General features: G+C 44.8%; 1 protein-coding gene across 1 annotated transcript in view; it reads right to left on the minus strand.

The window, feature by feature from the left end:
• LOC124040701 (piezo-type mechanosensitive ion channel component 2-like) overlaps nucleotides 1-17,172 on the minus strand; it is a 202,099-nt gene that overhangs the window by 168,214 nt on the left and 16,713 nt on the right. Inside the window, exons 3-4 of the mRNA XM_046357776.1 lie at nucleotides 11,443-11,568; nucleotides 7,525-7,567 (exon numbers count right to left, since the gene is read on the minus strand). Of these exons, the coding sequence (XP_046213732.1) occupies nucleotides 7,525-7,567; nucleotides 11,443-11,568 (169 nt within the window). The remainder of the gene's footprint in view (nucleotides 1-7,524; nucleotides 7,568-11,442; nucleotides 11,569-17,172) is intronic.

Raw genomic sequence — 17,172 nt, forward strand, 5'->3', positions numbered from 1 at the left:
TCGTTTCCCTCTGCTGGTCTTATTAGGTTCTTTCCCTCTTTCTATCCCTCTCTCTCCCCCTCCCTCTCTCTCTCTCTCTCGCTCTCTCTTCTATCGTTCCGTTCCTGCTCCCAGCTGTTCCTATTCCCCTAATCAATCATTTAGTCTTCCCACACCTGTTCCCGATCCTTTCCCCTGATTAGAGTCCCTATTTCTTCCTTTGTGTTCCGTTCCTGTCCTGTCGGTTCCTTGTCTAGAATTCACCGTGCTGTGTTTGTGTATTGCCCTGTCGTGTCGTGTTTTCCTCAGATGCTGCGTGGTGAGCAGGTGTCTGAGTCTGTCTGGTTCAAGTGCCTTCCCGAGGCAACCTGCTGTTCACCTGCTGTTCAAGATCGAGTCTCCAGTTTGTCCTCGTCATTTCGAGTGAAAGTTGTGTTTTTTGTTTGTATTTACTTTTCTGGATTAAAGACTCTGTTTTCGCCAAGTCGCTTTTGGGTCCTCTTTCACCTGCATGACAGAAGGAACCGACCAAGGAATGGACCCAGCGACTTCAGACGCTCGTTACACTGCCGTCAAGATCCAAGGAGCCATGCTCGGCAGACACGAGCAGGAATTGTCTGCTGCTCGCCATGCCGTGGAGAACCTGGCCGCTCAGGTTTCCGACCTCTCTGGACAGTTCCAGAGTCTACGTCTCGTGCCACCTGTTACTTCCTGGCCTGCCGAGCCTCCAGAACCTAGGGTTAATAACCCACCTTGCTACTCCGGGCAGCCCACTGAATGCCGCTCCTTTCTCACGCAGTGTGAGATTGTGTTCTCTCTCCAACCCAACACATACTCTAGAGAGAGAGCTCGGGTTGCTTACGTCATTTCACTCCTTACTGGCCGGGCTCGAGAATGGGGCACAGCTATCTGGGAGGCAAGGGCTGATTGCTCTAACAGGTTCCAGAACTTTAAAGAGGAGATGATTCGGGTTTTTGACCGTTCAGTTTTTGGTAGGGAGGCTTCTAGGGCCCTGGCTTCCTTATGCCAAGGTGAACGGTCCATAACGGATTATTCTATTGAGTTTCGTACTCTTGCTGCCTCTAGTGAGTGGAACGAGCCGGCGCTGCTCGCTCGTTTTCTGGAGGGACTCCACGCAGTGGTTAAGGATGAGATTCTCTCCCGGGAGGTTCCTTCAGATGTGGACTCTTTGATTGCTCTCGCCATCCGCATAGAACGACGGGTAGATCTTCGTCACCGGGCTCGTGGAAGAGAGCTCGCATCAACGGTGTTTCCCTGCTCCGCATCGCAACCATCTCCCTCCTCTGGCTCAGAGTCTGAGCCCATGCAGCTGGGAGGGATTCGCATCTCGACTAAGGAGAGGGAACGGAGGATCACCAACCGCCTGTGCCTCTATTGCGGAGTTGCTGGACATTTTGTTAATTCATGTCCAGTAAAAGCCAGAGCTCATCTGTAAGCGGAGGGCTACAGGTGAGCGCAACTACTCAAGTCTCTCCATCAAAATCCTGTACTACTTTGTCGGTCCATCTACGCTGGACCGGTTCGGGTGCTACATGTAGTGCCTTGATAGACTCTGGGGCTGAGGGTTGTTTCATGGACGAAGCATGGGTTCGGAAACATGACATTCCTTTCAGAGAGTTAGAGAAGCCTACGCCCATGTTCGCCTTAGATGGTAGTCATCTTCCCAGTATCAGATTTGAGACACTACCTTTAACCCTCACAGTATCTGGTAACCACAGTGAGACTATTTCTTTTTTGATTTTTCATTCACCGTTTACACCTGTTGTTTTGGGTCATCCCTGGCTAGTATGTCATAATCCTTCTATTAATTGGTCTAGTAATTCTATCCTATCCTGGAACGTTTCTTGTCATGTGAAGTGTTTAATGTCTGCCATCCCTCCCGTTTCTTCTGTCCCTACTTCTCAGGAGGAACCTGGCGATTTGACAGGAGTGCCGGAGGAATATCATGATCTGCGCACGGTCTTCAGTCGGTCCCGAGCCAACTCCCTTCCTCCTCACCGGTCGTATGATTGTAGTATTGATCTCCTTCCGGGGACCACTCCTCCTCGGGGTAGACTATACTCTCTGTCGGCTCCCGAACGTAAGGCTCTCGAGGATTATTTGTCTGTGTCTCTTGACGCCGGTACCATAGTGCCTTCTTCCTCTCCGGCCGGGGCGGGGTTCTTTTTTGTTAAGAAGAAGGACGGTACTCTGCGCCCCTGCGTGGATTATCGAGGGCTGAATGACATAACGGTTAAGAATCGTTATCCGCTTCCCCTTATGTCATCAGCCTTCGAGATTCTGCAGGGAGCCAGGTGCTTTACTAAGTTGGACCTTCGTAACGCTTACCATCTCGTGCGCATCAGAGAGGGGGACGAGTGGAAAACGGCGTTTAACACTCCGTTAGGGCATTTTGAGTACCGGGTTCTGCCGTTCGGTCTCGCCAATGCGCCAGCTGTTTTTCAGGCATTAGTTAATGATGTTCTGAGAGACATGCTGAACATTTTTGTTTTTGTCTATCTTGACGATATCCTGATTTTTTCTCCGTCACTCGAGATTCATGTTCAGCACGTTCGACGTGTTCTACAGCGCCTTTTAGAGAATTGTCTCTACGTAAAGTCTGAGAAGTGCTCTTTTCATGTCTCCTCCGTTACTTTTCTCGGTTCCGTTATTTCCGCTGAAGGCATTCAGATGGATTCCGCTAAGGTCCAAGCTGTCAGTGATTGGCCCGTTCCAAGGTCACGTGTCGAGTTGCAGCGCTTTTTAGGTTTCGCTAATTTCTATCGGCGTTTCATTCGTAATTTCGGTCAAGTTGCTGCCCCTCTCACAGCTCTTACTTCTGTCAAGACGTGTTTTAAGTGGTCCGGTTCCGCCCAGGGAGCTTTTGATCTTCTAAAAGAACGTTTTACGTCCGCTCCTATCCTCGTTACTCCTGACGTCACTAGACAATTCATTGTCGAGGTTGACGCTTCAGAGGTAGGCGTGGGAGCCATTCTATCCCAGCGCTTCCAGTCTGACGATAAGGTTCATCCTTGCGCTTATTTTTCTCATCGCCTGTCGCCATCTGAGCGCAACTATGATGTGGGTAACCGTGAACTGCTCGCCATCCGCTTAGCCCTAGGCGAATGGCGACAGTGGTTGGAGGGGGCGACCGTTCCTTTTGTCGTTTGGACAGACCATAAGAACCTTGAGTACATCCGTTCTGCCAAACGACTTAATGCCCGTCAAGCTCGTTGGGCGTTGTTTTTCGCTCGTTTCGAGTTTGTGATTTCTTACCGTCCGGGTAGCAAGAACACCAAGCCTGATGCCTTATCCCGTCTGTTTAGTTCTTCTGTGGCTTCTACTGATCCCGAGGGGATTCTTCCTTATGGGCGTGTTGTCGGGTTAACAGTCTGGGGAATTGAAAGACAGGTTAAGCAAGCACTCACGCACACTGCGTCGCCGCGCGCTTGTCCTAGTAACCTCCTTTTCGTTCCTGTTTCCACTCGTCTGGCTGTTCTTCAGTGGGCTCACTCTGCCAAGTTAGCTGGTCATCCCGGTGTTCGAGGCACTCTTGCGTCTATTCGCCAGCGCTTTTGGTGGCCGACTCAGGAGCGTGACACGCGCCGTTTCGTGGCTGCTTGTTCGGACTGCGCGCAGACTAAGTCGGGTAACTCTCCTCCTGCCGGTCGTCTCAGACCGCTCCCCATTCCTTCTCGACCATGGTCTCACATCGCCCTAGACTTCATTACCGGTCTGCCTTTGTCTGCGGGGAAGACTGTGATTCTTACGGTTGTCGATAGGTTCTCTAAGGCGGCACATTTCATTCCCCTCGCTAAACTTCCTTCCGCTAAGGAGACGGCACAAATCATTATCGAGAATGTATTCAGAATTCATGGCCTCCCGTTAGACGCCGTTTCAGACAGAGGCCCGCAATTCACGTCACAGTTTTGGAGGGAGTTCTGTCGTTTGATTGGTGCGTCCGTCAGTCTCTCTTCCGGGTTTCATCCCCAGTCTAACGGTCAAGCAGAGAGGGCCAATCAGACGATTGGTCGCATACTACGCAGCCTTTCTTTCAGAAACCCTGCGTCTTGGGCAGAACAGCTCCCCTGGGCAGAATACGCTCACAATTCGCTTCCTTCGTCTGCTACCGGGTTATCTCCGTTTCAGAGTAGTCTGGGTTACCAGCCTCCTCTGTTCTCATCCCAGCTTGCCGAGTCCAGCGTTCCCTCCGCTCAAGCGTTTGTCCAACGTTGTGAGCGCACCTGGAGGAGGGTGAGGTCTGCACTTTGCCGTTACAGGGCACAGACTGTGAGAGCCGCCAATAAACGCAGGATTAAGAGTCCAAGGTATTGTTGCGGCCAGAGAGTGTGGCTTTCCACTCGCAACCTTCCTCTTACGACAGCTTCTCGTAAGTTGACTCCGCGGTTCATTGGTCCGTTCCGTGTCTCCCAGGTCGTCAAGCCTGTCGCTGTGCGACTGCTTCTTCCGCGACATCTTCGTCGCGTCCATCCTGTCTTCCATGTCTCCTGTGTCAAGCCCTTTCTTCGCACCCCCGTTCGTCTTCCCTCCCCCTCCCGTCCTTGTCGAGAGCGCACCTATTTACAAGGTACATAAGATCATGGACATGCGTTCTCGGGGACGGGGTCACCAATACTTAGTGGATTGGGAGGGTTACGGTCCTGAGGAGAGGAGTTGGGTTCCGTCTCGGGACGTGCTGGACCGTTCACTCATTGATGATTTCCTCCGTTGCCGCCAGGATTCCTCCTCGAGTGCGCCAGGAGGCGCTCGGTGAGTGGGGGTACTGTCATGTTTTGTCATTTATTATCTTGTCTTGTCCCTGTGCTTCCCATTCTATTCGTTTCCCTCTGCTGGTCTTATTAGGTTCTTTCCCTCTTTCTATCCCTCTCTCTCCCCCTCCCTCTCTCACTCTCTCGCTCTCTCTTCTCTCTATCGTTCCGTTCCTGCTCCCAGCTGTTCCTATTCCCCTAATCAATCATTTAGTCTTCCCACACCTGTTCCCGATCCTTTCCCCTGATTAGAGTCCCTATTTCTTCCTTTGTGTTCCGTTCCTGTCCTGTCGGTTCCTTGTCTAGAATTCACCGTGCTGTGTTTGTGTATCGCCCTGTCGTGTCGTGTTTTCCTCAGATGCTGCGTGGTGAGCAGGTGTCTGAGTCTGTCTGGTTCAAGTGCCTTCCCGAGGCAACCTGCTGTTCACCTGCTGTTCAAGATCGAGTCTCCAGTTTGTCCTCGTCATTTCGAGTGAAAGTTGTGTTTTTTGTTTGTATTTACTTTTCTGGATTAAAGACTCTGTTTTCGCCAAGTCGCTTTTGGGTCCTCTTTCACCTGCATGACATAATGAGGTTTAACATCAACACTCACAGACATAATGAGGTTTAACATCAACAGACTGACAGACATAATGAGGTTTAACATCAACAGACTGACAGACATAATGAGGTTTAACATCAACAGACTGACAGACATAATGAGGTTTAACATCAACAGACTGACAGACATAATGAGGTTTAACATCAACAGACTGACAGACATAATGAGGTTTAACATCAACACTCACAGACATAATGAGGTTTAACATCAACAGACTGACAGACATAATGAGGTTTAACATCAACAGACTGACAGACATAATGAGGTTTAACATCAACAGACTGACAGACAAAATGAGGTTTAACATCAACAGACTGACAGACATAATGAGGTTTAACATCAACAGACTGACAGACATAATGAGGTTTAACATCAACAGACTGACAGACATAATGAGGTTTAACATCAACAGACTGACAGACATAATGAGGTTTAACATCAACAGACTGACAGACAAAATGAGGTTTAACATCAACAGACTGACAGACATAATGAGGTTTAACATCAACAGACTGACAGACATAATGAGGTTTAACATCAACAGACTGACAGACATAATGAGGTTTAACATCAACAGACTGACAGACATAATGAGGTTTAACATCAACAGACTGACAGACATAATGAGGTTTAACATCAACAGACTGACAGACAAAATGAGGTTTAACATCAACAGACTGACAGACAGGTTTAATCAACAGAGACATAATTTAACATCAACAGACTGACAGACATAATGAGGTTTAACATCAACAGACTGACAGACATAATGAGGTTTAACATCAACAGACTGACAGACAAAATGAGGTTTAACATCAACAGACTGACAGACATAATGAGGTTTAACATCAACAGACTGACAGACATAATGAGGTTTAACATCAACAGACTGACAGACATAATGAGGTTTAACATCAACAGACTGACAGACATAATGAGGTTTAACATCAACAGACTGACAGACATAATGAGGTTTAACATCAACAGACTGACAGACATAATGAGGTTTAACATCAACACTCACAGACATAATGAGGTTTAACATCAACAGACTGACAGACATAATGAGGTTTAACATCAACAGACTGACAGACATAATGAGGTTTAACATCAACAGACTGACAGACAAAATGAGGTTTAACATCAACAGACTGACAGACATAATGAGGTTTAACATCAACAGACTGACAGACATAATGAGGTTTAACATCAACAGACTGACAGACATAATGAGGTTTAACATCAACAGACTGACAGACATAATGAGGTTTAACATCAACAGACTGACAGACATAATGAGGTTTAACATCAACAGACTGACAGACAAAATGAGGTTTAACATCAACAGACTGACAGACATAATGAGGTTTAACATCAACAGACTGACAGACATAATGAGGTTTAACATCAACAGACTGACAGACATAATGAGGTTTAACATCAACAGACTGACAGACATAATGAGGTTTAACATCAACAGACTGACAGACATAATGAGGTTCAACATCAACACTCACAGACATAATGAGGTTTAACATCAACACTCACAGACATAATGAGGTTTAACATCAACACTCACAGACATAATGAGGTTTAACATTAACAGACTGACAGACATAATGAGGTTTAACATCAACAGACTGACAGACATAATGAGGTTTAACATCAACAGACTCACAGACATAATGAGGTTTAACATCAACAGACTCACAGACATAATGAGGTTTAACATCAACAGAAACCACAGGTTGAGAAGGACATATGTCAGAACCAGCAGAAGCATTTAGAAACCTAGTATGTGTCCCAAATTGTACCCTATTCCCTACATAGTGCACTACTTTTGACCAGAGCCCTAACTAATTATACTGAACAAAAATAAAGTGTTGGTCCCATTTATCATGAGATGAAATAAAAGATCCCAGAAATGTTCCATACGCACCCAAAAAAAGTTATATCTCTAAGACAGATAGTGGGTGGTATATTTCACAAGATATTCTCATCTGTGGTACTTTCTGCTGTCCTCTAATGTGTGACATTTCTATTCAGGTTTGACATTTTATTAACGTCAGAAATGATGTACATGAGATATACAGCAGAAATAGTGTATATAATAATAACATTATTCACTTTATTAACTCTTATCTATGTACTGTACATGTTTTCCTTATCTCTTACCTCTCAAAGCCGATCTGTCGTATGGATCTCTCCCACACGGAACCTGGAGAGGAAACACAGAAGAACATCATCAGAGTAGGAAGGGCTTTTCTCTGCAGGTAGGGCTTGGCTTTGTTCCTCTGCAGGTAGGGCTTTGTTTCTCTGCAGGTAGGGCTTTGTTTCTCTGCAGGTAGGGCTTTGTTTCTCTGCAGGTAGGGCTTTGTTTCTCTGCAGGTAGGGCTTTGTTTCTCTGCAGGTAGGGCTTTGTTTCTCTGCAGGTAGGGCTTTGTTTCTCTGCAGGTAGGGCTTTGTTTCTCTGCAGGTAGGGCTTTGTTTCTCTGCAGGTAGGGCTTAGTTTCTCTGCAGGTAGGGCTTAGTTTCTCTGCAGGTAGGGCTTAGTTTCTCTGCAGGTAGGGCTTTCTTTCTCTGCAGGTAGGGCTTTGTTTCTCTGCAGGTAGGACTTAGTTTCTCTGCAGGTAGGGCTTCCTTTCTCTGCAGGTAGGGCTTCCTTTCTCTGCAGGTAGGACTTAGTTTCTCTGCAGGTAGGGCTTCCTTTCTCTGCAGGTAGGGCTTCCTTTCTCTGCAGGTAGGACTTAGTTTCTCTGCAGGTAGGGCTTAGTTTCTCTGCAGGTAGGGCTTCCTTTCTCTGCAGGTAGGGCTTAGTTTCTCTGCAGGTAGGGCTTAGTTTCTCTGCAGGTAGGGCTTCGTTTCTCTGCAGGTAGGGCTTAGTTTCTCTGCAGGTAGGGCTTTGTTTCTCTGCAGGTAGGGCTTAGTTTCTCTGCAGGTAGGGCTTCCTTTCTCTGCAGGTAGGGCTTAGTTTCTCTGCAGGTAGGGCTTAGTTTCTCTGCAGGTAGGGCTTAGTTTCTCTGCAGGCAGGGCTGCGTTTCTCTGCTACCTGAAGTGTTCCTGGTTACCGTTGTGTATTTCAAGACAGATTTCCAGGGACTCTATAATTTTCTATTCACCTCATGCAGAAAATGACCCACAGCTGATAATGCCTTAGTTCCAGAGAAAACACATTGTGACTGGAGACTACAGACTAATCTAGACTAATGGCAAATCAATGTGCAGGTATATTAGTTGAGCAGTTAGGTGTTGAATATCCTACTGATGGTAGTGCTGTTGTGGAGACCGTTGAAATAGAATCTCCATCCATTATGACCTGAATGGGGAGGTCCGCTCTCTATGGTTCAGACACTACAGAGGCAGACAGTCTTATACCAACAAACACAACTCAGAGACTCAGACACAAATCTTTCTTCTGAAAGGTCTTAGTCATTTTAGGCTACCTCTTCTCTCTCTACAAATTGGTGCTCTCTCTCTCTCTCGATCGCTCTCTTTCTCACAATCTCTCTCAATCTCACCTTCTCTGTCTGTCTGTCTTTCTTTCTCTCTCTCTCTCTGTCTTTCACTGTCTCTTTCACTCTCTTTCTGTCTCTCATTTTCAATTTCATTTTAAGGGCATTATTGGCATGGGAAACTCATGTTAACATTGTCAAAGCAAGTGAAGTAGAGACCCATTGACATGACACTACAACATTCTATAACAGCCATGTTAGAACCCCATTAACATGACACTACAACATTCTATAACAGCCATGTTAGAACCCCATTAACATGACACTACAACATTCTATAACAGCCATGTTAGAACCACATTAACATGACACTACAACATTCTATAACAACCATGTTAGAACCCCATTAACATGACACTACAACATTCTATTACAGCCATGTCAGAACCCCATTAACATGACACTACAACATTCTATATCAGCCATGTTAGAACTCCATTAACATGACACTACAACATTCTATAACAGCCATGTCAGAACTTCATTAACATGACACTACAACATTCTATTACAGCCATGTTAGAACCCCATTAACATGACACTACAACATTCTATATCAGCCATGTTAGAACCCCATTAACATGACACTACAACATTCTATAACAGCCATGTTAGAACCCCATTAACATGACACTACAACATTCTATAACAGTCATGTTAGAACCCCATTAACATGACACTACAACATTCTATAACAGCCATGTTAGAACCCCATTAACATGACACTACAACATTCTATATCAGCCATGTTAGAACCCCATTAACATGACACTACAACATTCTATAACAGCCATGTTAGAACCCCATTAACATGACACTACAACATTCTATAACAGCCATGTTAGAACCCCATTAACATGACACTACAACTGTATATATCAGCCTTGTTAGAACCCCATTGACATGACACTACAACATTCTATAACAGCCATGTTAGAGCCCCATTAACATGACACTACAACATTCTATAACACTCATGTTAGAACCCCATTAACATGACACTACAACATTCTATTACAGCCATGTTAGAACCCCATTAACATGACACTACAACATTCTATTACAGCCATGTTAGAACCCCATTAACATGACACTACAACATTCTATTACAGCCATGTTAGAACTTCATTAACATGACACTACAACATTCTATTACAGCCATGTTAGAACCCCATTAACATGACACTACAACATTCTATTACAGCCATGTTAGAACTTCATTAACATGACACTACAACATTCTATAACAGCCTTGTTAGAACCCCATTCACATGACACTAGAACATTCTATAACAGCCATGTTAGAGCCCCATTAACATGACACTACAACATACTATATCAGCCATGTTAGAACCCCATTCACATGACACTAGAACATTCTATAACAGCCATGTTAGAACCCCATTAACATGACACTACAACATTCTATAACAGCCATGTTAGAACCCCATTAACATGACACAGCGTTATGCATCATGTCTTAGGGTAACGTGAGGGGAATTAAGCCTCATTCAGGATAGTTAGCAGAGGGAAGGGATTTATTTTCCAAATTATATACCGTCTATACATACCACGTATTTATACTGACACTGTTCAGTCTAATACAGTGGAAGTCGGAAGTTTACATACACCTTAGCCAAATACATTTAAACTCAGTTTTTCACAATTCCTGACATTTAATCCTAGTAAAAAATTCCCATATCTTAGGTCAGATAGGATCACCACTTTATTTTAAGAATGTGAAAAGTCAGAATAATAGTAGAGAGAATGATTTATTTCAGCTTTTATTTATTTCATCACATTCCCAGTGGGTCAGAAGTTTACATACACTCAATTAGTATTTGTTATACTTGGGTCAAATGTTTCGGTTAGCCTTCCACAAGCTTTCCACAATAAGTTGGGTGAATTTTTGCCCATTCCTCCTGACAGAGCTGGTGTAACTGAGTCAGGTTTGTAGGCCTCCTTGCTCGCACATGCTTTTTCAGTTCTGCCCACACATTTTCTATAGGATTGAGGTCAGGGCTTTGTGATGGCCACTCCAATACCTCGACTTTGTTGTCCTTAAGCCATTTTGCCACAACTTTGGAAGTATGGTTGGGGTCACTATCCATTTGGAAGACCCATTTGCGATCAAGCTTTAACTTCCCGACTGATGTCTTGAGATGTTGCTTCAATATTCCCACATGATTTTCCTACCTCATCTATTTATTGAAGTACACCAGTCCCTCCTGCAGCAAAGCACCCCCACAACATGATGCTGCCACCCCGGTGCTTCGCGGTTGGGATGGTGTTCTTTGGCCTGCAAGCATCCCCCTTTTTCCTCCAAACATAACAATAGGCATAAGGTGTGAAGTTACTCACAGTTTAGGCGGGGGTTAAAAGAGTTAGGGTTAAATCAGGGTACAGACTCAGTAGCGGGGGTTAACAGAGTTAGGGTTAAATCAGGGTACAGACTCAGTACTAACAGATTAGGCAGGGGGAAACAGAGTTAGGGTTAAATCAGGGTACAGACTCAGTACTAACAGATTAGGCAGGGGGAAACAGAGTTAGGGTTAAATCAGGGTACAGACTCAGTACTCACAGTTGAAGGCGGGGTCTATGTTGTTCCCGGCCAATAGACTGTTGACAGTGATCTGATAGATTATGTGGAAGAGCAGGAAGCTGAGACTGCTGAAGCACAGGGACATGAGCAGGCGCCCCGTGTGGCCTGGAGGAGAAGGAGATCAGACTTTGGCCCTGTATGTGACTTCTATTACTGACATTCACCATATGAGACTTTAATAAACACTATATTCTCCCAGGCATGGATTTAAAAGGGATGGACTAATATAAAGAATATGGTGGACATGCCCTCCAGCCCTCCAACCCTACTACAGCACACTACAGCACACTGCAGCACACTACAGCACACTACAGCACACTACAGCACACTGCAGCACACTACAGCACACTGCAACACACTGCAACACACTATAGCACACTACAGCACACTACAGCATACTACAGCACACTGCAGCACACTATAGCACACTACAGCACACTACAGCATACTGCAGCACACTACAGCACACTACAGCACAGTACAGCATACTACAGCGCACTACAGCACACTGCAGCACACTACAGCATACTACAGCACACTACAGCATACTACAGCACACTGCAACACACTATAGCACACTACAGCACACTACAGCACACTACAGCATACTGCAGCACACTACAGCACATTACAGCACACTACAGCACACTACAGCACACTACAACACACTGCAGCATACTGCTGCACACTACAGCACACTACAGCATACTATAGCACACTACAGCACACTACAGCACACTACAGCATACTACAGCACACTGCAACACACTATAGCACACTACAGCACACTACAACATACTACAGCATACTACAGCACACTACAGCACACTACAGCGCACTACAGCGCACTACAGCGCACTGCAGCACACTGCAGCATACTACAGCACACTGCAGCACACTACAGCACACTACAGCACACTACAGCACACTACAGCACACTACAGTATACTACAGCATACTATAGTATACTTCAACATACTAGATCATACTATAACAAATACAATGCTTTTTAAATGAAATTTTTGAGTGGGAGAGAGTGAACGAGTTCAGTCAGTAGGGAGAAGTGGGAAGAAGAGCAGAGAGAGAAAGAGGGAGATAGAGAAGGGGGGCAGAGAGAGATGGGGGGGACGGTGAGAGAGAAATAAAATGTTCCACACATTTCCAGGGTTTTATTACAGACCTACAGGGATTTGGAATAATTGTTAGTTGTTATGATGCTTGAGTAACAGGAACAGTGTAGGGCGGTGAGTCAGTAACAGGAACAGTGTAGGGAGGTGAGTCAGTAACAGGAACAGTGTAGGGAGGTGAGTCAGTAACAGGAACAGTGTAGGGAGGTGAGTCAGTAACAGGAACAGTGTAGGGAGGTGAGTCAGTAACAGGAACAGTGTAGGGAGGTGAGTCAGTAACAGGAACAGTGTAGGGAGGTGAGTCAGTAACAGGAACAGTGTAGGGAGGTGAGTCAGTAACAGGAACAGTGTAGGGAGGTGAGTCGGGAACAGGAACAGTGTAGGGAGGTGAGTCAGTAACAGTAACAGTGTAGGGAGGTGAGTCAGGAACAGTGTAGGGAGGTGAGTCAGTAACAGGAACAGTGTAGGGAGGTGAGTCAGTAACAGGAACAGTGTAGGGAGGTGAGTCAGTAACAGGAACAGTGTAGGGAGGTGAGTCAGTAACAGGAACAGTGTAGGGAGGTGAGTCAGTAACAGTGTAGGGAGGTGAGTCAGTAACAGGAACAGTGTATGGCGGTGAGTCAGGAACAGTGTAGGGAGGTGAGTCAGTAACAGGAACAGTGTAGGGAGGTGAGTCAGTAAAAGGAACAGTGTAGGGAGGTGAGTCAGTAACAGGAACAGTGTAGGGAGGTGAGTCAGTAACAGGAACAGTGTAGGGAGGTGAGTCAGTAACAGGAACAGTGTAGGGAGGTGTGTCAGTAACAGGAACAGTGTAGGGAGGTGAGTCAGGAACAGTGTAGGGAGGTGTCAGTAACAGGAACAGTGTAGGGAGGTGAGTCAGTAACAGGAACAGTGTAGGGAGGTGAGTCAGTAACAGGAACAGTGTAGGGAGGTGAGTCAGTAACAGGAACAGTGTATGGAGGTGAGTCAGTAACAGGAACAGTGTATGGAGGTGAGTCAGGAACAGTGTAGGGAGGTGAGTCAGGAACAGGAACAGTGTAGGGAGGTGAGTCAGTAACAGGAACAGTGTAGGGAGGTGAGTCAGTAACAGGAACAGTGTAGGGAGGTGAGTCAGGAACAGGAACAGTGTAGGGAGGTGAGTCAGTAACAGGAACAGTGTAGGGAGGTGAGTCAGTAACAGGAACAGTGTAGGGAGGTGAGTCAGTAACAGGAACAGTGTAGGGAGGTGAGTCATTAACAGGAACAGTGTATGGAGGTGAGTCAGTAACAGGAACAGTGTAGGGAGGTGAGTCAGTAACAGTGGACTTAATATGCTATAGCTCCCCCATGGGAACACTTAGGACTTTAATATGCTATGGCCCCATGGGAACACTTAGGACTTAATATGCTATGGCCCCATGGGAACACTTAGGACTTAATATGCTATGGCCCCATGGGAACACTTAGGACTTTAATATGCTCAGGCCCCATGGGAACACTTAGGACTTTAATATGCTATGGCCCCATGGGAACACTTAGGACTTTAATATGCTATGGCCCCATGGGAACACTTAGGACTTTAATATGCTATGGCCCCATGGGAACACTTAGGATTTGAATATGCTATGGCTCCCCCAAAGGAACACTTTGGACTTTAATATGCTATGGCCCCATGGGAACACTTAGGACTTTAATATGCTATGTTAACATGGGAACACTTAGGACTTTAATATGCTATGGCCCCATGGGAACACTTAGGACTTTAATATGCTATGGCCCCATGGGAACACTTAGGACTTTAATATGCTATGGCCCCATGGGAACACTTAGGACTTTAATATGCTATGGCCCCATGGGAACACTTAGGACTTTAATATGCTATGGTCCCATGGGAACACTTAGGACTTTAATATGCTATGTTAACATGGGAACACTTAGGACTCAATATGCTCAGGCCCCATGGGAACACTTAGGACTTTAATATGCTCAGGCCCCATGGGAACACTTCGGACTTTAACATGCTATGTTACCATGGGAACACTTAGGACTTTAATATGCTATGTTACCATGGGAACACTTCGTACTTTAACATGCTATGTTAACATGGGAACACTTAGGACTTTAATATGCTATGGCCCCATGGGAACACTTAGGACTAACATGCTATGTTACCATGGGAACACTTAGGACTTTAATATGCTATGTTAACATGGGAACACTTAGGACTTTAATATGCTATGTTAACATGGGAACACTTAGGACTTTAATATGCTATGGCCCCATGGGAACACTTAGGACTTTAATATGCTAGGTTAACATGGGAACACTTAGGACTTTAATATGCTATGTTAACATGGGAACACTTAGGACTCAATATGCTATGGCCCCATGGGAACACTTAGGACTTTAATATGCTCAGGCCCCATGGGAACACTTAGGACTTTAATATGCTATGTTAACATGGGAACACTTAGGACTTAATATGCTATGTTAACATGGGAACACTTAGGACTTTAATATGCTATGTTAACATGGGAACACTTAGGACTTTCATATGCTATGGCCCCATGGGAACACTTAGGACTTTAATATGCTCAGGCCCCATGGGAACACTTAGGACTTTAATATGCTATGGCCCCATGGGAACACTTAGGACTTTAATATGCTATGGCCCCATGGGAACATTTAGGACTTTAATATGCTATGTTAACATGGGAACACTTAGGACTTTAATATGCTATGTTAACATGGGAACACTTAGGACTTTAATATGCAATGGCCCCATGGGAACACTTAGGACTTTAATATGCTATGGCCCCATGGGAACACTTAGGACTTTAATATGCTATGTTAACATGGGAACACTTAGGACTTTAATATGCTATGGCCCCATGGGAACACTTATGACTTTAATATGCTATGGCCCCATGGGAACTCTTAGGACTTTAATATGCTATGTTAACATGGGAACACTTAGGACTTTAATATGCTATGTTAACATGGGAACACTTAGGACATTAATATGCTCAGGCCCCATGGGAACACTTAGGACTTTAATATGCTATGGCCCCATGGGAACACTTAGGACTTTAATATGCTATGGCCCCATGGGAACACTTAGGACTTTAATATGCTATGGCCCCATGGGAACACTTAGGTTTTGAATATGCTATGGCTCCCCCAAAGGAACACTTTGGACTTTAATATGCTATGGCCCCATGGGAACACTTAGGACTTTAATATGCTATGTTAACATGGGAACACTTAGGACTTTAATATGCTATGGCCCCATGGGAACACTTAGGACTTTAATATGCTATGGCCCCATGGGAACACTTAGGACTTTAATATGCTATGGCCCCATGGGAACACTTAGGACTTTAATATGCTATGGCCCCATGGGAACACTTAGGACTTTAATATGCTATGGTCCCATGGGAACACTTAGGACTTTAATATGCTATGTTAACATGGGAACACTTAGGACTCAATATGCTCAGGCCCCATGGGAACACTTAGGACTTTAATATGCTCAGGCCCCATGGGAACACTTAGGACTTTAACATGCTATGTTACCATGGGAACACTTAGGACTTTAATATGCTATGTTACCATGGGAACACTTAGGACTTTAATATGCTATGTTAACATGGGAACACTTAGGACTTTAATATGCTATGGCCCCATGGGAACACTTAGGACTAACATGCTATGTTACCATGGGAACACTTAGGACTTTAATATGCTATGTTAACATGGGAACACTTAGGACTTTAATATGCTATGTTAACATGGGAACACTTAGGACTTTAATATGCTATGGCCCCATGGGAACACTTAGGACTTTAATATGCTAGGTTAACATGGGAACACTTAGGACTTTAATATGCTATGTTAACATGGGAACACTTAGGACTCAATATGCTATGGCCCCATGGGAACACTTAGGACTTTAATATGCTCAGGCCCCATGGGAACACACTTAGGACTTTAATATGCTATGTTAACATGGGAACACTTAGGACTTAATATGCTATGTTAACATGGGAACACTTAGGACTTTAATATGCTATGTTAACATGGGAACACTTAGGACTTTCATATGCTATGGCCCCATGGGAACACTTAGGACTTTAATATGCTCAGGCCCCATGGGAACACTTAGGACTTTAATATGCTATGGCCCCATGGGAACACTTAGGACTTTAATATGCTATGGCCCCATGGGAACATTTAGGACTTTAATATGCTATGTTAACATGGGAACACTTAGGACTTTAATATGCTATGTTAACATGGGAACACTTAGGACTTTAATATGCTATGGCCCCATGGGAACACTTAGGACTTTAATATGCTATGGCCCCATGGGAACACTTAGGACTTTAATATGCTATGTTAACATGGGAACACTTAGGACTTTAATATGCTATGGCCCCATGGGAACACTTATGACTTTAATATGCTATGGCCCCATGGGAACTCTTAGGACTTTAATATGCTATGTTAACATGGGAACACTTAGGACTTTAATATGCTATGTTAACATGGGAACACTTAGGACATTAATATGCTATGGCCCCATGGGAACACTTAGGACTTT

The sequence above is a fragment of the Oncorhynchus gorbuscha genome, linkage group LG08 (assembly GCF_021184085.1).
Source record: "Oncorhynchus gorbuscha isolate QuinsamMale2020 ecotype Even-year linkage group LG08, OgorEven_v1.0, whole genome shotgun sequence".
Lineage (NCBI taxonomy): Eukaryota > Metazoa > Chordata > Actinopteri > Salmoniformes > Salmonidae > Oncorhynchus > Oncorhynchus gorbuscha.